This window comes from Pelodiscus sinensis, chromosome 1 (genome assembly GCF_052426305.1).
Source record: "Pelodiscus sinensis isolate ZL-2025 chromosome 1, ASM5242630v1, whole genome shotgun sequence".
Taxonomy (NCBI): domain Eukaryota; kingdom Metazoa; phylum Chordata; order Testudines; family Trionychidae; genus Pelodiscus; species Pelodiscus sinensis.
The window spans coordinates 133,338,664-133,361,828 of record NC_143052.1 but is presented as its reverse complement, the minus strand read 5'-3'; the positions used below and the strand labels follow the sequence as shown (position 1 = coordinate 133,361,828).

General features: G+C 45.8%; 1 protein-coding gene across 1 annotated transcript in view; it reads right to left on the bottom strand.

Annotated features, from left to right (window-relative positions):
* ANO2 (anoctamin 2) overlaps window positions 1–18,604 on the bottom strand; it is a 292,358-nt gene extending 273,754 nt beyond the window's left edge. The window contains exons 1-3 of the mRNA XM_006128152.4: window positions 18,482–18,604; window positions 2,284–2,392; window positions 132–313 (exon numbers count right to left, since the gene is read on the bottom strand). Of these exons, the coding sequence (XP_006128214.3) occupies window positions 132–313; window positions 2,284–2,392; window positions 18,482–18,604 (414 nt within the window). The remainder of the gene's footprint in view (window positions 1–131; window positions 314–2,283; window positions 2,393–18,481) is intronic.
* Between the last annotated feature and the right edge of the window lie 4,561 nt (window positions 18,605–23,165).

Below are 23,165 nucleotides of genomic sequence, written 5' to 3'. Positions count from 1 at the left end.
ACTTTTCATAATACAGTCACGTATGTAAAACATAGAAGGCACATTTAATAGTCCCTCTAACTCTCTCTGTCTCTCCCTCACCCCACCTTTAAGCATCAAAGGAATAAGTCAATGATCATAATCCTACTTACAGATTTATTGTGAGTCTCCATGCAGCCAGATGGCTCAAAAGCCCCATTGATTCTGCCAAAATGCACAGAGCACCGGGTTTGAGGAACCGTGAGGTATTTGTTGTTGTAAGCTGAGGAGCTCCCCATCGATTCTGTTCTTTGTTTCCCATTTTGGGTAGGATGTGAAGGCGTTAAAGGAATATCTGAGGGTCAAAGACAAAACTGTGAGAGGTCTATACATGAACTTTCTGTGCAGATATGTCTGGAAGTGACCAAGTCAGTGAAGGTCATCATAGGAACTCTCTGCCAACTTGCACAGGACCTGAGTATGGGAAGATGAGCATAAAAAAGCCAAAATGAAAGCCAGATATTTGTGTGTGAACATCTGAACAAATATTCTGCATTTTGCATAGCACAGCTGCATTGCAACCAAACATATTTCATAAAGGTGTTTCCGTCATTGTTTCATTGTTCAACATCTCCTCTGGATTTTCCATGTATTGATCAGAGTTGAGAGAAATCAGAAATATCAAAACCTGGATTTTGAATTTCAGAAGACTTGAATGCCTGATCATTGGAGCCAACCCTGGCCCTGCTAGTATGGTTCCAGCTTTTATCCTGACCTGAAAGCTCTGAGATTTCAGGTCCAGTTTGATGTAACCAAAATCTACTGGGGGTGAAGGCAGCAGAAATCTAAGACGAATGGCTGATCTCCCGGAAGTTTCACATTTTAGGCTCACACCTCGTACCTGATTCTGGCATGTTAAATTCCAAACTTACATTGAATGGGCCTTCTAAGCAAGCCATTAACTCTGGCCAAGGCCTATCAATCTGGGATCACAGTCATGATCCATCTCTTGTATTGACATAGTTTCTAACTATTAAACAAACAAACAAAAATATAACAATAGCAAGGAGAAGTCTTGTGGCACCTTATAGATTAATTGATTTATTTGGAAATAAGTTTGCATGGATAAAAACCACTTCATCGGATGTGTTTAGTCTTCAAGGTGCCACTGGACTCTTAGTTGTTTTTGCAGACACTGACAAACCCAACTACTCCTCTGAGACTTGTCAACAATATAAGACACTTTCCCTCTGCAACCTTAGATACATGGGTGTATGTGTGGTAGGGCCATGCACAGCTGTAAGTGTGTAGCACAAAGAGTACTTAATTATAGATAGAAAAGGCACAGTGCCAATCACACTCCACTGGCATTATAGAAAAACACAGTAATGGTGAAGGGTACCTGGAGGTTCCAGGCTATGTAACACACACAGAATGCACTGCCCCCTCTAATGGTGGTCACAGATAGAAGTTGATCCCCTATGCTCAAATCACTGCATGGGCCACCACATATAACACAATACCCCCTGGTTGTATCACTGAGAGCAGCAGCTCATCCTGGGACCTCTGGTTTTTAAAGCATGAGTCTCTAATACCTAAAATAAGACCCAGATACATTAGTCAAGGTGGTAGAAGGTTCATCAACCTCCATGGCTCACCACTAGAGGGCAACAAAGCATCATGGGCATGAGCCTCCCCCTGTGGGTCTGATGAGAGGAGCTACTGCCATCATGAAGCCACACCAGAGAAGCCAAAGGGAGTTTTTCCCACAAGGCCAGGGAGTCGGGGCACCTATAGCACATTCTTGTACCCTAGTCTAGGCAGCATCTATGTATTACAGCACTCTCCCTTCAATAGAGGAATGAGAACATGTGACAGCTGCCCTGGCATCTCCAAGCTCAGGAGAGAATGCAATGGAATGGCTCTCGGGAGTGCCTTTTCCCCGTGGCAAAGCTCTGAGAAAAGAGTGGTCCATCTCTTCACCACCTTCCTGCTCTGGAAAATATGAGAGTCCCATAATGGTTTGCATCTGTCCCTTGTGGAGATCACTGATGGCAGGAGCACCTCCCCCTTTTGCTTTGTATCTCTGTCCTGAAAGCAGATCCTTCTGCTTTCAGCAGGGACAGAATGGTGGTGGAGTCAGCTATCCCTGCTCCCTGCAAGGTGGGAGGGTCCCGAAGATTGGGCTGAAGCCTGAGCCCAAACGTGTACGCTGCAATTAACAGTTTTGCAGCCTGAACTCTGCAAGCTCAAGTCAACTGGCATGGCCAAGCTGTGGGTATTTAACTGCAGTGTGGACGTACCCTGAGAAGCTACTACTCAAACCTTGACTAACCAGCACCTGTACTAGTTCTACGAACACAGAAATGGAAAGAGAATTTGCCACGGCCGCTCTTGTATGTCCTTTCCAAAGGCTGGCTTTATCTGGCTGCAACTATCAGGTAAAAAGAACAATTAGCAAAATGCCAAAAATGGAAGGGCTTAAAAATAAAAGATAGTGATTAATCTCCCTTAGTTAGAACAAGCATCAAATGGAAGTCAGCAGAACTTATTTCTCACCCTCCAGCTTTCCTTAGGCACTCAAGAAGACTCACACTTGACTTCCTTTAATGAAGCCTATAATGAAGCCATGAGGGAAATTTCCAGGAATATAATTAATAAGTGGAAGTTTCGGTCCCAGAGGATGCAAAAGGTATTTCTCCAATATTTTCACTGTAAGCCTTGGACATCTCATAAGACCATATGAGATTCTGAGTATTCATATGAGACTTGAGTATTCTTTGTCTTTTAGCTGAGCCTCGGTCAGATACAGCAGAACATTTTTAATTGCTATAAACCAAATTCACTTTCACTGTGAGGCAGATAGTGAATCCTGGACTCACAATGGGGAGCAGTGAAGGTCATTTGGGAATTTTCAGTCAATTTTTTTAATGGAAAATGCAGCAACTTCAAAATCAAAATTTTCCCAGAACAAATTTTGATTTTTGAGCAGGAAAAAAAATTGATTTTCTGTTAAGGAAATCTAAACAAAATATTTAATTTGGAGTTGGTTCAACTCTAATCAAAACATTTCAGTGTGTTCAGCTGACACCCCAAAAATGATTTGATATGAATTAGTTTGATGTTAAATTGCATCTGCCGATGGTTCCACAAGGCCTCTCTCCAGGTGCTTCTTGTCCCATTCTATGGGCCTGAGGCCAGAGCTACTCAACACATGGCCTGTGGGCTGCATGCAGCCTGCGACCTGTTTGTTTGCGGCCCCCAGTGCAGTTTGGTTTTACATGGAGTGCAATGCACAGCCTGTGGGTGGGATCCTTTGAACATTGCCTCCCCTGGGAAAATGTTCTGCATTGGCAGGGCATCTCCCGGGTGGGATAAGCATTGAAAGATGCAAGCAGATGGCCTGGCTGGAACAGACAGGTACAGAGTGTTGGTGTGTCTAGCCCCTAGAGAGGAAGTGCCAGGAGTACCGGGGTATTGTGGGAAGTGCTTTGTATTCATGCCCATCAGTGTGAAATAAGCTATTTGCATACATTTGCATATATATTTGCCTGTACATGAAACCACACTTAAGTTGCAGCCCTTGGCATGTGCTGTGAGTATCATTGTGGCTCTCGGGACTTCCAAAGTTGAGTAGCCCTGCTTTAGGCCATCAAACCCTTAGCATTTGCATTCTACAGTCGTTCTCAAGGAAGAGCTTACTGGCAGGAATGATCATAGCAGAACATTTCAGTTGCATGCTTGCGGGAATGTTTAGAAACAGTGTCTGAAAGGGATTCCTAAATTCCAACTACAGACCTGATTTTGAGAATGGCATATCCAGGAACAGATCTACATGTCCAAGTCCAATCAAAGTGCAGTATAGACCAAAACCTGTTGTTGGCCTTTGCCAATGGACTCAGGATCACAAGGCTCACGTTGTAGGGCTGTTGAACTGTGGTGTAGATTTCTGGGCTCTGGCTGCAATCTTCAGTAGCCAGTACCCACAGTAGTTCTACGGACACACCATGGCCTGAATGGAGAGCATTAGAACCATAGAACCATAGAGCTGGAAGAGACCTCAGGAAGTCATCAAGTCCAGCCCCCAGCCCAAGGCAGGACCAATCCCAACTCAATCATCCCAGCCAGGGCTTTGTCAGGCCAAGACTTAAAAACCTCTAGGGATGGAGATTCCACCACCTCCCTAGGGAACCCATTCCAGTGCTTCACCACCCTCCTAGGGAAATAGTTTTTCCTAATATCCAACCTAGACCTCTACCACTGTAACTTGAGACCATTGCTCCTTGTTCTGCCATCTGTCACCACTGAGAACAGCCTCTCTCCATCCTCTTTGGAACCTCCCTTCAGGAAATAGAAGGCTGCTATCAAATCCCCCCTCACTCTTCTCTTCTGCAGAATAAACAAGCCCAAATCCCTCAGCCTCTCCTCATAGGTCATGTGCTCCAGCCCTTCTTTCTCTTTCCAAAGAAATAAATACTAAATTCTTCCTATGGATTATAGTTTTTTTTATTCTTCTTTGAAGGCTGAAAAGCTACACTGAGCAAATCACTAGAATTTGTGCTACAGGGATTTGTCCTGAATTGACCCCATCAAGGTGATCTTGATGATGGAAGAGATCTAGTCTGTCACTAGTTTCTTTGATCCCTATGGGCTCGTCTAACCTATATTCCTCTGTTGAAAGAGGAATGTAAATGAGCCCAAACTAAAGTGCAAATGAAGCAGAGATTTAAATATCCCGTGCTTCATTTGCATATTCACATCCAATTGCTGTTTTGAAAAAGGGTTTTTCAAAAGTGAAACTGCAGTCTAGATGGGGATCTTTCAAAAAAAACCCTCTTTTTTGAAAGAACTCATGCTCCTCATTTTTTCAGGAGTACGGGTTCTTTTGAAAAGGGGTGCTTTTTTTAAAAAAAAGAACCCTGTGTAGACTGTGCTTTCACTTTCTAAAAACCCTTTTTCAAAACAGCAATCGGACGCAAATATGCAAATGAAGCGCAAGATATTTAAATCTCCACTTCATTTGCACTTTCAATTGGGCTCATTTACATTTCTCTTTTGACAGAGGAATGTAGCCTAGATGAGTCTTATGAGATGTTCATGGGAGTATATTAAACACAAAACTCTTTCTCTTGTAACTCTGTTTTGGGGAGTTGTTTACCAGATATAATTTTAACACATTACGCACTTTAGACCTCCACTCTTAGGATTATAAAATTTCAAGGGGCTTGTAATAGGCAGGTCACCTACACAATGACAGGTGGTTTGTTCATGAGTCCATGATCTCTTCTGTAAACACACTGAATAGTCTCTGACTATGGAAACGTTATTGGCATAAGAGACCCTAATGATTCTTATAAGTCCGTGCTGGTCTAGAAAGAATATGCGAAGACCTGCGACTCAGGAGCTGCAAGTGCCTCATTCCCAGCTGCATTGCAGCTTGGCTCACTAAGAAGGGCAGCCTAGTGGGAGCATGGCTCTTTGCTGGCAGTGCCTCATGTGGAAGCAACAGAGAGCAGAGAACATGAGTATTTTCTATAGCAGCAAGATTGCTGTTGAGGAAGCTAGAGCCTTCATGCACATGGGCTCAGGGCAGGGACTGGAGGTGCAGCAGTAAGGGCAGGGGGATGGCAGGTAGGAAGGGCTCAGGGCCATGATGCCCAACTGGTGGATCCCTAGTGCTGGCCAGGGTAAGGGGAGGAGGTCATGCTGCCTAGTGGGAGGCTCGTAGCATGGGAACCTTACTCATGTACATTGTCCGACAACATCCAGAGCCTCGCCTCCAGCCAGCCACTCTCTTACCAGTGATCTCACCTCCTTGTGATCATTCTGCAGTATAACTGTGCCTGCTTGCAGACACCTCCCTTCACGTTTTATGAGGAACAATCGTATTCCAAGCACATCCCATTGTCCTGGCACAACCAAACCCTGACCTTGCTTTAAGTTATTGTGAGTGGAAGCTGCCTACCGCATTTGGTGCTCCTCGCTCTTACCGTTTAGAAGGAGTTCTTGATCAAACAGACTCACAGATGGACAGACACACAAACTCTGTCAAGTGATATAGCTGTAGTATGACCCAGCAGACGTCAATTGAGCACTGCTGTGTGCTGTTGATGTTGTGCTGGTGTTTGGAATCGGATGTGTGGGTGCCTTATGGAAAATACCAGAGTTCATTTTCTAGTTGTGGGACAGTATCTGTCGCAGAGCGTGCTTGCTTCTGGCAGGTTTTGTTGGCCTAGAAAGTCCCCACTGTGCTTGACTGCTGTTACAGTAAAGTCTCCGTAAAACTAGCATTTAGGCAGTTGCACTTGATATTCAAGACTTTCCATGTTTTGTCCTTTCCGCTTTAAATGTTGGCCATATGGTATGCCAGACACATGAACAGGGTATGTGCATGGGGGAGAGTGTCGGTTTGCTTGGGCAGGAGAAAAGAGAATGATATCTGTCTTGTGCATCAGACTTCTTCCACTGCAGTGGGTTCATAGCATTGACAGCTCTGGCTAAATTTAAGCCAGAGCAGAGCTCCAGTAAATATTTTCAATCTCTCTGATGTTTTTATAGCTTGTTGGATGGGGGAATGGTATGAGGGGCTCCTGGGAATAATCTATAAGAATTCATGCCCTGTTATGAACATCTACTGCATTTACACAGAAGCTAGTTTCATAAATGAGGCACACTGAGCGAAGTCAGCGTCTAGTTTCAGCTGTGCACTGCACATCCACCATGCACCACTATGTCTGCTGCAGAGGTCCAGGATAGAATTTGGGAGGTGCACAGTGCGCTTCCCATCCCTGGGATTAGAAACTGACCATCCCTGTTCAAGCAATGACATTCTGTGACACAACAGATCATTGATCCGGGGACCTTTCGAAAGAAGGGAGCCAAGCCATCCATATAGGTACACAGAGTGTGTGATTTCTGAAACTGATCTCTCCATCACAACCCCCACAAAGCTGCCTACAAAGCCAGATTTTCATGTGCCCTGATGTAAATTGGCAATATTTTTCTATCAAAAACAGTGCGGGTAACCGTGGTCTAAAATGTGTTAGCAGCATCAACGTCAGGCCCAGAATCTTAAGGACAACTTTGCAATATGGATTGCAACATGAAGAACATTGCAAGAATAATCATTTTGCAGAGGGGGCAAGTTGGGGATGGCATAGTCTCTCTCTCCCATATATCAAGAGGAATCTTAAAAGTTTGGAGTAAAGATATAACCCCCTGAAATCTTATACTAGAAACAACTGTTGAATTTTTAACTACAGCAATAAAGGTAACAGTGAATGGCTCAGCAATATTAACGATAAACATGAGTCAAAACTTATACATGAAGGATTCAAACTTTGCATGTTTTATACATTGAGTAGACTTGTTTTGTATAGAAATCTAAATGTTCTCTCTCTCAATTATATCTATAGTAAGGAAAACACTGAAAAAGAGAGAAAAATCCAACACAAAATATTACTACCTCTACTTGCTTAAGCGTATTACTACTTGCTTTCTCACAAAGGTCGTACGCACCGTCCAGTGACTTATTTTTGAAGTCTGACGTTTATATTCTGCCATTAAAAACCAAGCTATGCTTATAACTCCATGAAGACTTTTTTTTTTTTTACCAGTTATTGGTCCATGAAAAATAAAATCTACTGAAGGAAAACAGATTGAGTCCAATCAAAATATTCCCTGCCCTCCCTCCCACTCAATTACTTTGTCTCATGGACAATTAGCAAAGAAGCAGAGGATAAACTTACCGTGTGTTCGTGCTTCCATGTTGCAGTGAGGGCTTTGGCTGGAAGTTGCAACAGTACTAAGAGGCTGTCTCTGTGGCTGGGTTGATAGTGTGTATAATCTGCTCCTGGTTCTGAACTGGCTTAATTTGTGGATAGTACTAAGAGCTATTTCCATCCCAGCTTGAGCCTGCTTTAAGCAAACTACACACTGCAGCTAATTAGCCAGCCCTTCTGTTTCAGTAATCACCAGCACAGCGGGAAGGAAAACAATCACCCACAACCTGAGAGCCCAGGGTGCCTCTTCGTTGGAATTTCAGCATCTTTTGCTGCTCTTTCATAAAGGATCAGCAACAGGCACAGTCACTCATAAAACTCACGAGAAGGCCAGGAAGGAGAAAACACAAACGGAAGAGCTGAGCTTTAGATCAGACTCAGCTCTGTGTCAAAAGACAATGCTCAGGGATTAAAGGTTCCTGGTCTCTTTCTGCTGCAAACAGTTCAGTTTGTGTCTGCAAGACTCTGCTGTGGTACCTGGTGGAAGGTAAGTAGGGATTTTTTTTTTTTAAAGCTGCAACTCAGCTGCTCATGTTACTCCACTGCCCGGACACTGCACGCTCATTCCTGCATGAAATATTCAAGGGATTATCTTGTAATCAACTGTATAATCAGGCCAGGCAATGGGTGCTGCTTAGCCTTCAACCCTGAGGCTGAAGCAGTGTTTCAGGGAGACAAGTCATTGCTGACTTAAGTTTTCCTGGTGAGAGGAATTTTATTTCAGAGTGAAAAGCCCGGAGAAAGACATTGTTCCCACTGGAGGGCCACGTCTTCCTCTGTGTATAGCCTAAAATCTCTCACTGCCACTTCTTCAACGAGAAGAGGAGCAGCTGTAGGAGCAAACATGAGGTTTGGCTAGAAAGTTTCTACGGCATGAATTAAATAACCAGCTAGTCTGGCACCCCTTGCAAAAGATATTTTCTACCCCGAGTAGGTGTAGGAGTAAGGTTAGAACAATAGAGAATCCACCCACTAAGTATTAGCATCATAGAAACCTCCAAGTTAGCAGGTATGGGTGGGTGGGTTTTTGTTCATTCTTAACAGAACTTAGCTGCATGCACAATGATGCTCACCTCAGTTTGCTCTGTGACCAGTTTGGAGTCTGATTGATGCCTTCATCCAAGCCCGCATCTAGTAGTTTCTACATCATGAAATAGGATATGCTTCAACTGGACTGTAGGAAATGAGACTAAAAAACGATGCATAAGGAATTATTCCAAAATTTGTTCAACTTGGTTCATGTGTAGTGAAGGTTAGACAGGATGGACCGGAGAATGCTGTCTCTTACACCGTTACTGCTCTCTTTCTTATCTGCTTAAACGAAGCACGCAAGATCTTTTATAGGGGAAAAGGCAGTACGCCGCATTTATTGAGAATACAACAGCTGCATCGGCTTTTCAACCACGCACACAAACACCATACACACACACACAGTCTTGCCAGATTCTGTTATAGTTATAGTTACCAGTCCAGATTCTGTATCAGTCTAATGGCAAGCTAGATTGAACACAGAGGGAGAGCAGGGCCTTTGTCAGTAGATCGAGCCGATGCTCTTCTGGAGTTGGTGGCAAGACAAACCCAAAGTTCCATAGCAAAGCACCCTGCTTTTATAATCCTTTTCTCCGTTGAAATCAATGGATTCCGCTCTGTCAGCCTGTGACCGGAAAGTTATCTTGTTGATGTCAATCGTTCCCAAACATCTCTTGAAGGCTCATCCTGTCCTGGATTGTTAATCAGTTGCTTTTAGGGGTGCCCGCCTTTCACCTTTAGGCTACGTCTACACTGGCATGATTTTCCGAAAATGCTTTTAACGGAAAAGTTTTCTGTTAAAAGCATTTTCGGAAAAGCACGTCTAGATTGGCAGGACGCTTTTCTGCAAAAGCACTTTTTGCGGAAAAGCGTCCGTGGCCAATCTAGATGCGCTTTTCCGCAAAAAAGCCCCGATCGCCATTTTCGCGATTGGGGCTTTTTTGCAGAAAACAGTACTGTACACTGGCCCTTTTGCACAAAAGTCTTTCAGAAAAAGACTTTTGCCCGAACAGGAGCAAGGGGATAGTATTTCCGGAAAAGCACTGACAATCTTACATGAGATCGTCAGTGCTTTTCCGGAAATTCAAGCGGCCAGTGTAGACAGCTGGCAAGTTTTTCCGGAAAAGCGGCTGATTTTCCGGAAAAACTTGCCAGTCTAGACACAGCCTTAGAGTCATCATTTCTGCCAGTCTGATCAATTCCTGACCATGGGTATGCACTGTTGGTTTTTCTGATACCAATATGTTTCTTCTCAGTCTGTCTTTTACAGTTTGTCTTCACCCTGCATTCTCCTCCTTCTCTCTTGACCATCTGGCTTTAACGATGACCTTCACACCATATCTCATTCACACAAACAGTCTTTCACAAAATCCTTCAAAAGTAAACAGTACTGTTTTATATTAAGCAAAAGCAAAATCAAAAAAGTCACATCGAAGGCCCGGGCCTTCAATATTTAACACAATATGAGATCCTGACTCTTTACTTACTAAACGTTAGAACAAGGAAATATAGGCAATATATACTTAACTAAAGGATTTGACTTACTACAATATTAAATATGATTATATATATTACCTTACATTACTACATTATTAAACCTAAAATACAAATATAAAAAAGAATAAAACTTTCAATCCTAACATCTTTGCAGCCTGATATTGCTCCCTTTGCTTTATAGAGTGACCAACATTTACTGGGATGTGACTGAGGGTACGTCTAAACTACATGCCTCCGTCGACAGATGCATGTAGATTAGCCAGATCAGCAGAGGGAAATGAAGCCGCGATTAAAATAATCGCGGCTTCATTTAAATTTAAATGGCTGCCCCGCTCTGCCGATCAGCTGTTTGTCGGCAGATCGGGGCAGTCTGGACGCGACGCGCCGACAAAGAAGCCTTTCTTGATCGGCACAGGTAAGCCTCGTGAAACCGTCGACGGAGGCATGTAGTCTAGACACACCCTGAAAGCCCAATCCAACGGTTAAAGCAAATGACTGAGCATCAGAACTCCTGGGTTTCAACCCTGAGTGTGTTATAGATTATCTTGTGGCCTTGGGCAAGTCAATTAACTTCTCTTCACCTCAACCTACCCATCTATCAAAAGGGGACAGTAACACCCAACTTTCCTCGTGTGTATGTTGTGATATTTATGCTATTAATGTTTGCAAAGCAATCCCATTCTGTATGGAGCTGGTCAAGGGGGAAAAAGATATTTTCACCTTTGTCAACAAATTTCACAATTGAAACACTGTTTTGATCAGCTTTATTTAATCTCTCATTTCCAATGCAAGGACTGAATGCTTCCGGGTTGTCCTGTCAGTGGAAATCAGCAGTAGCAAAACACCATGCAAATTCTAGACACAGCTGTAAAATATATTCTGCTAAACTGTTCAAAAGTTGAACGTTTTTCTGGGGCCAGAAATTTGGTTTTCCAGGTTTCCACTTTTTAGCCAGACAGGTTTGGTCAAAAAGGGACCCTTGCATCTCTGGCCAGGACTGCTGACTAAGGATATGTCTACACTACAGGGCTAATTCATAGAATCATAGAATCATAGAATCATAGGACTGGAAGGGACCTCGAGAGGTCATCGAGTCCAGCCCCCTGCCCTCAAGGCAGGATCAAGCTCCGTCTACACCATCCCTGACAGATGTCTATCTAACCTGTTCTTAAATATCTCCAGAGAGGGAGATTCCACCACCTCCCTTGGCAATTTATTCCAATATTTGACCACCCTGACAGTTAGGAATTTTTTCCTAATGTCCAATCTAAACCTCCCCTGCTGCACTTTAAGCCCATTACTCCTTGTCCTGTCCTCAGAAACCAAGAGGAACAAATTTTCGCCTTCCTCCTTGTGACACCCTTTTAGATATTTGAAAGCCGCTATCATGTCCCCCCTTAATCTTCTTTTTTCCAAACTAAACAAGCCCAGTTCATGAAGCCTGGCTTCATAGGTCATGTTCTCTAAACCTTTAATCATTCTTGTCGCTCTTCTCTGTACCCTTTCCAATTTCTCCACATCTTTCTTGAAATGTGGCGCCCAGAACTGGACACAGTACTCCAGCTGAGGCCTAACTAGTGCAGAGTAGAGCGGCAGAATGACTTCACGAGTTTTGCTTACAACACACCTGTTAATACAACCTAGAATCATATTTGCTTTTTTTGCAACAGCATCACACTGTTGACTCATATTCAACTTGTGGTCCACTATGACCCCTAGATCCCTTTCCGCCATGCTCCTTCCTAGACAGTCGCTTCCCATCTTGTATGTATGGAACTGATTGTTCCTTCCTAAGTGGAGCACTTTGCATTTCTCTCTATTAAACCTCATCCTGTTTACCTCCGACCATTTCTCTAACTTGCTAAGGTCATTCTGAATTATGTCCCTATCCTCCAAAGAAGTCGCAACCCCACCCAGTTTGGTATCATCTGCAAACTTAATAAGCGTACTCTCTATCCCAATATCTACATCATTGATGAAGATATTGAACAGTACGGGTCCCAAAACAGACCCTTGAGGAACTCCACTTGTTATCCCTTTCCAGCAGGATTTAGAACTGTTAACAACCACTCTCTGACTACGGTTATCTAGCCAATTATGCACCCACCTTATCGTGGCCCTATCTAAGTTATATTTGCCTAGTTTATCAATAAGAATATCATGCGAGACCATATCAAATGCCTTACTAAAGTCTAGGTATATGACATCCACCGCTTCTCCCTTATCCACAAGGCTCGTTATCTTATCAAAGAAAGCTATCAGATTAGTTTGGCATGACTTGTTCTTCACAAACCCATGCTGGCTATTCCCTATCACTTTATTACCTTCCAAGTGTTTGCATATGATTTCCTTAATTACCTGCTCCATTATCTTCCCTGGGACAGACGTTAAACTGACCGGTCTATAGTTTCCTGGGTTGTTCTTATTCCCCTTTTTATAGATGGGCACAATATTTGCCCTTTTCCAGTCTTCTGGAATCTCCCCTGTCTGCCATGATTTTTCAAAGATCATAGCTAAAGGCTCAGATACCTCCTCTATCAGCTCCTTGAGTATCCTGGGATGCATTTCATCAGGACCTGGTGACTTGCTGACATCTAACTTTCCTAAGTGATTTTTAACTTGTTCTTTGTGTATCCTATCTTCTAAACTTACCCTCTCTCTGCTTGTATTCACTACGTTAGGCACACCTCCAGACTTCTCGGTGAAGACCGAAACAAAGAAGTCATTGAGCATCTCCGCCATTTCCAAGTTTCCTGTTACTGCTTCTCCCTCCTCACTAAGCAGTGGGCCTACCCTGTCCTTGGTCTTCCTCTTGCTTTTAATGTATTTATAAAAGGTCTTCTTGTTTCCCTTTATGCCTGTAGCTAATTTGATCTCATTTTGTGCCTTTGCCTTTCTAATCTTGCCCCTGCATTCCCGTGTTGCTTGCCTATATTCATCCTTTGTTATTTGTCCTAATTTCCATTTTTTATGAGACTCCTTTTTTATTTTGAGATCATGCAAGATCTCCTTGTTAAGCCAAGCTGGTCTTTTGCCATATTTTCTATCTTTCCTACACAGCGGAATTGTTTGCTTTTGGGCCCTTAACAACGTCCCTTTGAAATACTTCCAACTCTCCTCAGTTGTTTTTCCCTTCAGTCTTGCTTCCCATGGGACCTTACCTACAAGTTCTCTGAGCTTATCAAAATCTGCCTTCCTGAAATCCATTACCTCAATTGTGCTGGTCTCCCTTCTACCTTTCCTTAAGATCATGAACTCTATTATTTCGTGATCACTGTCCCCTATACTGTCTTCCACTTTCAAGTTCTCAACTAGTTCCTCCCTATTTGTTAAAACCAAATCCAGAACAGCTTCTCCTCTGGTAGCTTTTTCAACCTTCTGAAACAGAAAGTTGTCTCCAATGCAGTCCAGAAACTTATTGGATAGCCTGTGCCTCGCTGTGTTAGTTTCCCAACATATGTCTGGATAGTTGAAGTCCCCCATCACCACCAAATCTTGGGCTTTGGATAGTTTTGTTAATTGTTTAAAAAAGGCCTCATCCACCTCTTCCACCTGGCTAGGTGGCCTGTAGTAGACTCCTAGCATGATATCACCCTCGTTTTTTACCCCTTTTAGCTTAACCCAGAGACTCTCTACACAGCTATCTCCTACATTCATCTCCACTTCAGTCCAAGTGTGTACATTTTTAATATACAAGGCAACCCCTCCTCCCTTTTTTCCCTGTCTGTCCTTCCTGAGCAAGCCGTACCCTTCCATACCAACATTCCAATCATGCGTCCCATCCCACCAGGTTTCTGTAATACCAATGATATCATAGTTGTATTTATTGGTTAGCAATTCCAGTTCTTCCTGCTTATTACCCATACTTCTCGCATTTGTATATAGGCATCTAAGATACTGATTTGATCTTGCCTCCCTGTTGTGCCCTGACCCTCCTTTCTCCTTGCCATTATAGGCCGTAGTCCCCCCCATTTCCAACCCATCTCCCAGTCCCGCACATTCAGCACTTACCTGTGGGCTTTGCTCACCTGCCCCCGACAAACCTAGTTTAAAGTTAATTAGTTAATTTGAACTAAGCTAATTCGAACTAATGCATCTAGAACTAAAAACTAGTTCGAATTAGCGTTTTGCTAATTCGAACTAGCGCGTCCACATTAAGTGGACCCTGAAGCAGGCTTAAGGATGGCCAGAAGCAGTGCCGGCAGGGCATCAGAGAAGGACTTAGAGCGTGGAGATGCTGTCTCAGGCTAGCCGAGGGCTGTGCTTAAAGGGTCCCGACCCCCACCCCGGACAGACAGTTCTCAGGGGTGCCCCGCTTGCAAAGCAATCCTGGCTTGGAGTGCCCTGAGTGCCCACACTGGGCACATCACAGCACTCAGCCATCAGCCCGGCTGCACTTGCTGCAGGCTGCCATCTGGGGAGAGGGGGCAATTCGGGGGCTGCAGGAGAGCTTCCACCCCCAGAAGCCTGCAGAGCCAGCCCAGTCCTCCCCATCAGGGGCTCGTGCCCCATTCCTCCCTCACCTCCTTCCACTTACCCTTCCCTAGCCCCTCTTCTTGATGTACAAAATAAAGATAACGTGTCTTCCAAAATGGAATCTGTCTTTATTGAACAAAACTGGGGGAGACTGGGAAAAGGAGGTGGGAGAGGGGAAGAGAGAGGCTGGGAGAGGGGAGGGCAACTAAAATGATCAGGGGTTGGGAACAGGTCCCATATGAAGAGAGGCTAAAGAGACTGGAACTTTTCAGTTTAGAAAAGTGGAGACTTAGGGGGGATAGGATAGAGGTCTCTAAAAGCAGGAGTTGGGTGGAGAGGGTGCATACAGAAAAGTTCTTCATTAGTTCCCATAAAGAAGGACTAGAGGACACCAAAGGAAAGGAATGGGTAGCAGGCTTCAAACTAGTAACAGAAAGTTCTTCTTCACAAAGCAAAGAGTCAACCTGTGGAACTCCTTGCTGCAGGAGGCTGTGAAGGCTAGAACTAGAACAGAGTTTAAAGGGACGTGAGATCAAGTCATGGAGGTTGGGTCCATGGAGTGCTATTAGCCAGGGGGTAGGAATAGTGTCCCTGCCCAAGGTTTGTGGAAGGCTGGAGAGGGATGGCACGAGACAAATGGCTTGGTCACTGTCTTCGGTCCATCCCCTCCAGGGTCCCTAGGGTTGGCCGCTGTCGGCAGACAGGCTACTGGGCTAGATGGACCTTTGGTCTGACCCAGGACGGCCATTGTAAGCTCAGGGCTCAGGGTCGGGGGTCTCAGTGGACCACCTTGATTCTCTTGCACACCTGCTCCTGGGTGGCCAGGCTGGCAACTCTCTTGCCCAAGCCGGCCACTTTCCTGTGCCTAGTGCGGAGATCGTGGACGAGGTCCACGATCTCCGCACTAGCCCAGGTGGGTGCCCGCCTCTTGTGGTCCCAGGCAAGCTCCCGGGAGCCGCCAGCCTGGTCCCGGGAAGAGGGGGAGGGTTGGGGGGCATTGGGTGGGTGGCTCGATCCGTGCCAGGTGCAGGGTCTGCTGGCTGGGTGCTGACAGGCTTGCACCTGGCACGGGCACCGTAGCCAGCCCGTGCCCCTTTAAGGGGTCTGGGGCCGGGAGGGGCGCAGACGAGTTTCCCTGGTGTTGGCCAGAGTGGCCACCAGGGAAAGCTGGGGAGGGCTAGCCTCCCACTAGTTCGAATTAAGGGGCTACACACCCCTTAATTTGAACTAGCTAGTTCGAACTAGGCTTAATCCTCGTGGAACTAAGCGCTCCGTTAGTTTGAATTAAATTCGAACTAACGGAGCGCTAGTGTAGCGCCTATGAAAGTTAGTTCGAACTAACGGACGTTAGTTCGAACTAACTTTGTAGTGTAGACATACCCTAAGCCATTAAAAGTCCAGTTGCACTCTGAACTCCTCACCCCTTGTCCCATCCCAGAGCCCACACCCCAACCCTCTGCCCCATTCCAGAGCCCCCTCCTTTATCCTAAGCCCTGCCTTTCTGGCCTCACCCTGGAGCCTTCACCCCAACTTCCCGCCTCAGCTCAGTGAAAATGAGAGAGTGCATGATGGAACGAGAGGGGGGGCAGGCCTCAGAAAAGAGGTGGGGCATGGCCCCAGAGAAGGAGCATGGGAGAGGTGGGGCAATGGTGCTTGATTTTGTGCAATTAGAAAGGTGGCAACCCTGTGAGGAATGTTAAGGAAATAAAGGGCAAACACAAGTATCATTGGAGTCCACGAGCAGCAGACAGATGCTTGAATTTGTTGGGTTAGCACTTTTTTTCTTTTTTTTTGTGTCCAGCGTCCAGCCAAAGGGATTCTCGTCCGTGACTGTGGCTCCTAGGAGCTACGGTACTACTACTACTAATTATACAGGTACTAATTATATAGGTACCTCGATCTGGTGTTAGCTGATAATGCAGAGCAGCGACAAATAATGCCATTAGACCAGATTGTGTTTCACCTGCTGGAGAGGAATGGTGCTTAGGAGTCTGTAAAAGTTTACTGAGAGATTACATGCTTTTAATTATTAAGGAGTTATATAAAACTCCTCCCCAAATCCAGTTAATGTTCCTGTAATCTATCTTCTCAAATGTGGCGAGTTCACCCGTCCACCTCTGGTCTCTGTTGAAGTGGTTGGGTAAGCTCTGAATAGGCAACAGTGGAGCACATTAAAATGCTGCTGAAAATAAGTAACAAGCTTTGCAAAGAAGATGAACAAATAGAAATATCTGCACTTTCCCAGAAGGTTGAAGTCTGTATTCAGTTACATTGATATCGCAGGGTCAATATTGTTCCAGGCAGTAGAACTAAACAATTAAATCAGAAAAGTTCTTTAACTGACTTAACACTCTGCTGATATTTGTATTTGCATGATTGACTGTAAGCAGACACCTGACCAGGGCCTGATTCTGCTCTCACTTACGGGCTATGGAAATCAGTAGAGTTGCAGGGGAATAAAAGTGGGGTAAATCAGATGAAACTTGGACACAAAGTAGCTTGGTCTTGTGTGGGTTGGAACTTAGTGTGTTTACCTTCTGAGTGACCTAACACAACTTACTCGGGCTGGATTTCCTAGAGTTTCGCCCCAGCCATTACCTATGGACAGATTTCCCAAAGGAGCTTGATACCTAACACAGAAATATATATGGGAATTGAGCTCTTTGGAAATCTGGTTCTTAATCTCTGTGCCTTAGTTCCCCATCTATAATATGGGGTTAACTTCTCTCAGTTCTTCCCTACCCTTTGTCTGGGTGGTATGGTTAAATTATCTCCTCTCTGGGATAAGCACTGTCTTTTCCCACGTGAACATACAGCACCTAGGCCAATAGAGCCTCCACCTTATCTGCAGTTGCCAGGAACTATTTTATTTTATTACAGATAGTAAAAAAATAATAACCTAGGCCTTGAAAACTATCGAAGGGGTACAGATAAATCAACAAGGAAAAGAGCAACTACTCACCAATCTTACTATGATTCCACTTTTGTTCAAGCTACTGAGACAGACAGTTAAGTCCAGAATACAGTGTAAGGAAAGTCACATAGTATGAGCCAGATTCCCAGACAGCATAAATCAACAAAGATTTCAATAGAGCTACACGGGTCTCCATCCGCTGAGAATGTGGCCTTCCATACACACTCACAAGTAACTTTCCACTGAGTAACCACTAACTCTTTTGGAAAATCTTGGCTCCAATCTGTAGTCCAACCATTTATACCTCAGCCTGTTCTTCTGACAGGATAGGAATCTTGTGGGACAATCAGAGTGACCAGGCTGCTCGTGCTAATTGAGACTGAAATGATGACTGATGAAAAGAATGATGCTGAGCGATGCATGTACTAGACATATGTTGAGTTTATTTAAGTGAACCCAATTCATCGTGCCCCAGTGAAATTCCTAACGACAACATTCTACTTCTTGAGTTCCAGAAAACTGTGACACAGTCCCCTCTGCTTTGCATTGTGGCTCTCCCTACATATCCCTCCCGCTCTGTTTAAGCTGCTGTATGACTCACTCAGTTATCCAATTGGAAAGCTTGTCTGCAGCCATACAGCCTTATGCTGCAATCCTGTCAGGCTGCCCACTCTAAGAAGGATCAGGGTAGGGAAGAACTTTGATGACCCAAGTAGATGCAGGTCAGTCCCAGTAAAGGAGGGGGCAGCAGTCAGGGGCTCTTCCCTTCCTTCACTGCACCCTACCCAGTGGTGGTGTGAAGGCTGCTATTCCAGAAGTTACTTACCATCAGTTCTTCTGCTGTCACAGTGCAGTCGATGTTCCTGGTGACTCTCACATTCACCACAGGGAGCCAGTCACCAGTGGTGACACGGAGCACGGTGGGAGCTGGTGGGTGGAAAGAAATCATCGCCAAATCAAAGGCCTAGCGCAGTAGGGCATGCTGAATGGATTCCCCTCCCCAACAGAACTTTATGCTGAAGCTCTGTGGCACCTTCAAACTGCTGTGTCTGCCAGCATTCCTTCTCCTACGTAGCACATGCAGGGCCGGAGGAACAATGTCTCCTCCTCATGGCTCAGCCAGTGACAAGAAGGAAGGTGACATGCTATTTTCCTTCAAGTGAAAGGTGAGTCCAAGAGAGAGGCAAAGTGCCTGGCTGTGGTTTCAATTTGGTTAACCAGTGTCACCCACTTCTTTGTGCAGAGGGGTTAGAGTTATGTGTTGCCAGTCAGAACAGAGGGTTTGGTCATGTCTCCCTATTCTTTGTCTCCAAACTACCTCCCACTTCTAAGGATAATTAACTAGAGGCCCTTCAAGAATAACCTTGAGTAGTTTCTTGATCGGGGTGGGCAATAATTTTTTGTGGGGGCCACTTTGGAAATTTTTGAAGTGGCCCCAGGCTGCACAGGAAGGGGTGGGGTATCAAGCAGGGACAAGATACTTCCGGGTTCCCCAGCCCCAGACTATGATTGGTCTAGGGCTGAGGGAATGCCTTTGCTCCCACCCCCCCACATTCCTCCTAGCTGCCCATGCCCCTGGTGTGGGAGGAGACTTCCTGCACTCCCCTGTCCCTAGGCCAGTTAGGGTCTGGGGGCAGGGGAGCACATGAAGCCTCCTCCACTCTGCCCCTGCCCTGTGAGCAGCGTGATGTGCTTAAGAGTGCCACGTGCTCCTGGCAGGGTGGTAGGAAGCTGTGCGCACTTTCCTGCCCCCAGGCCCTAATTGGCAGGGGGCAGGGGAGCGGCAGAGCCTCCGCAGACTGGATCCACCCACTTTGTAGGCCGGATCCAGCCCATGGAGGCCCTTTCGCCCTCCCCTGTTCTTGATCGTTCTGCCCCCTCTCCAGCTGTTTCCTGAAGAACTAATCCCTGGCAAGAAAGAAACATCACGCCGGCCTTTGCTGGTTTTTAGATATCCTTGAAGGGTTTTGCTGTCCCTGGGAATGGCTGTTAGAGTGTGTCAAAACTCCAAATTTCTGTCTCATAAGAAATTCCAAGATTTCTGGCTTAATCCTTAATCAGGATGAAAAGTCAAAAGCTCTGAATTTTTCACAAAACAAAATATTCTGTTTCAGTCTTATCCAAATGTTTATTATCTAAATCAAAGGTGTAATCAGACTGAGATGTTTTGACTTTATTGAAACAGCCTGATAATTTCCCACAAAATTTTGGACAAATTTGATAGAATCCTATAAAAAATGTTTAGATTTTATTAAATCAGCATTTTCTAACAGAAAACTCTTTTTGAACAGCTCCAGTGGCATTTCCTCACAATATAATCTTTTTCTATATTTGATAAGCTAATATACCAAGCTGTAAATCCTTCAGTGAGATGTGAGCATGCAGTCTCCCTCCTCTCTCCTCCCTCCCACAGACATATAATACTCATAGGGCCTAGGCAGTGGATTTGGTCTAGTCACCTGTTATGATAATTGAGCCTACAAATTTACCCTAATTGTAAATTCAACTGTTGTATAAAACTGTTAAAGAAAGGATGTGAGAAGGAAAACAGGAAAGCTGAATTAACTTAAACAGAAAGGGTCTATTGATACTGCCCAAGGACAGTGCAAAGATGGTGACTGGTAAACAAGAGGAGCAGAGAACTGGAAATCAAGTAACCATGTTAAAAATGAGGCCCAACTGGATAAAATAATGAGAGGCCATATTATTCCACCCCTCGCTTGTTTAGGTCCCTTAAAAAAAGACTTTGGAGAAGAGAACTTTCATAATCCCCTTCACTACAGTTGCAGCAAAAGGATTTGTTGTCTTAACACAACACCTTGAGACTCTAATGGAGACGCTTGACCACCATTGTTGCATGAGCAAAGATTCTGACCTGGTATATATGAGATCCTGCTCTATATTCACCTGGTTGTGTTTTCCTTCCTGCCTCCCACCATCTTCCTCCTGTCCTAGCTTTCACTCTCTCTTTGCCTGATCCTGAAATCAACTGTAATGCACGGTACCATCATGGTGAGATGAGAGTAGATGGTCCATCCAGCTCTGTCCAGCCTGAGAAGGACCAGTGAAAGACAAGGACTTGACCATACCAACTAAACCATGGCCCTGATTGGGGAGGTGAGCCAGAGTCCAAAGCAACAACGGTTGTGTCAGACCTGCCAGCCCCAAATCCCTTCTGTGTCATTGTGTAAAGAAGGAACGAGACTATCATTCCCTATGCTGAATTGACCAACTAATCCTTTCTTTCCCACCAAGAAAGATTGACCGAATAAGAGACTTAAATTGATGTTCACAGAGTTCAGAAAGGGACTTTGATATGAAAAACAAGGTATCAGTTTCCAGTTCAATGATCTTTACCTCTTTTGGATTGTTTTATGGTAACAGCTGTAGCCTGTATATTACATCTAAATTAATACATTTTTACATTTTCTGTGCCCAGTATGGAGCCTAAAGGGCCTTGGAGATGGAGGGGGGACTTCAGGGAAGGAGGCTGTAGGTGTGGGGAGTTCAGGAGTCAAAGTGAAGGAGGGGGAGTTAAGGATGGGCTCAGGACAGTAGGCTGGAGATGTGAGGGGTGTGTGAGGGACTCAAGGCAGGGGATGGAGGAGGCCAGTGGCTTCTCCCTGGGGGCAGCCCAGTGCAGAGAACTAAACCCCACCCAACAGGCTCCCTCCCTCCTGCCTGAGCTCATCCCAGGACAGGGGCTGGGTTTCTCCTGCCCCCCAAACCCTCCCAGGCTCCTTTCTCCCCCAGGGTATGTCTCCACTACAAACTTAATTCGAACTAACGAACGTTAGTTCGAATTAACTTTGATAGCCACTACACTAGCGCTCCACTAGTTCGAACTTAATTCGAACTAGCGGAGCGCTTAGTTCGAACTAGGAAAACCTCATTTTACGAGGATTAAGCCTAGTTCGAACTAGCTAGTTCGAATTAAGGGGTGTGTAGCCCCATAATTCGAACTAGTGGGAGGCTAGCTCTCCCCAGGTTTCCCTGGTGGCCACTGTGGCCAACACCAGGGAAACTCTATTGCCCCCCTCCCGGCCCCAGACCCCTTAAAGGGACACGGGCTGGCTACGGTGCCCGTGCCAGGTGGAAGCCTGCCAGCACCCAGCCAGCAGACCCTGCACCTGGCACGGCTCGAACCAGCCACCCGATGCCCCCCAGCTCTCCCCCTCTTCCCGGGACCAGGCTGGCGGCTCCCGGGAGCTTGCCCGGGACCGCAAGAGGCGGGCACCCGCGTGGGCTAGTCCGGACATCATGGACCTCGTCCACAACCTCCGCACTAGGCACAGGAAAGTGGCCGGCTTGGGCAGGAGAGCTGCCAGCCTGGCCACCCAGGAGCAGATGTGCATGAAAATCAAGGTGGTCCACTGAGACCCCTGACCCTGAGCCCTGAGCTTACAATGGCCATCCTGGGTAAGACCAAAGGTCCATCTAGCCCAGTAGCCTGTCTGCTGACAGCGGCCAACCCTAGGGATCCTGGAGGGGATGGACCGAAGACAGTGACCAAGCCATTTGTCTCATGCCATCCCTCTCCAGCCTTCCACAAACCTTGGGCAGGGACACCACTCCTACCCCCTGGCTAATACCACTCCATGGGCCCAACCTCCTTCACTTGATCTCACTTCTCTTTAAACTCTGTTCCAGTTCTAGCCTTCACAGCCTCCTGCAGCAAGGAGTTCCACAGGTTGACTCTTTGCTTTGTGAAGAACAACTTTCTGTTACTAGTTTGAAGCCTGCTACCCATTCCTTTCCTTTGGTGTCCTCTAGTCCTTCTATTATGGGAACTAATGAAGAACTTTTCTTGATGCACCCTCTCCACCCCAGTCATGCTTTTATAGACCTCTATCCTATCTCCCCTCACTCTCCTCTTTTCTAAACTGAAAAGTCCCAGTCTCTTTAGCCTCTCTTCATATGGGACCTGTTCCCAACCCCTGATCATTTTAGTTGCCCTCCCCTCTCCCAGCCTCTCTCTTCCCCTCTCCCACCTCCTTTTCCCAGTCTCCCCCAGTTTTGTTCAATAAAGACAGATTCCATTTTGGAAGACACGTTATCTTTATTTTGTACATCAGGAAGGGGGGCTAGGGAAGGGTAAGTGGAAGGAGGTGAGGGAAGAATGGGGTACGTGCCCCCGATGGGGAGGACTGGGCTGGCTCTGTGGGCTTCTGGGGGTGGAAGCTCTCCTGCAGCCCCCCAATTGCCCCGTTTCCCCAGATGGCAGCCTGCGGCAAGTGCAGCCGGTCTGATGGCCGAGTGCTGTGATGTGCCCAGTGTGGGTAGTCCGGGCACTCCAAGCCAGGACTGCTTTGCAAGTGGGGCACCCCTGAGAACTGTCTGTCCGGTGTGGGGGTCGGGTCCCTTTAAGCACAGCCCTCGGCTAGCCTAAGGCAGCAGCTCCATGCTCTAAGTCCTCATCTGATGCCCTGCCAGCACTGCTTCCGGCCAGCCTTAACCCCGGTTCAGGGTCCACTTAATGTGGACATGCTAGTTCGAATTAGCAAAACGCT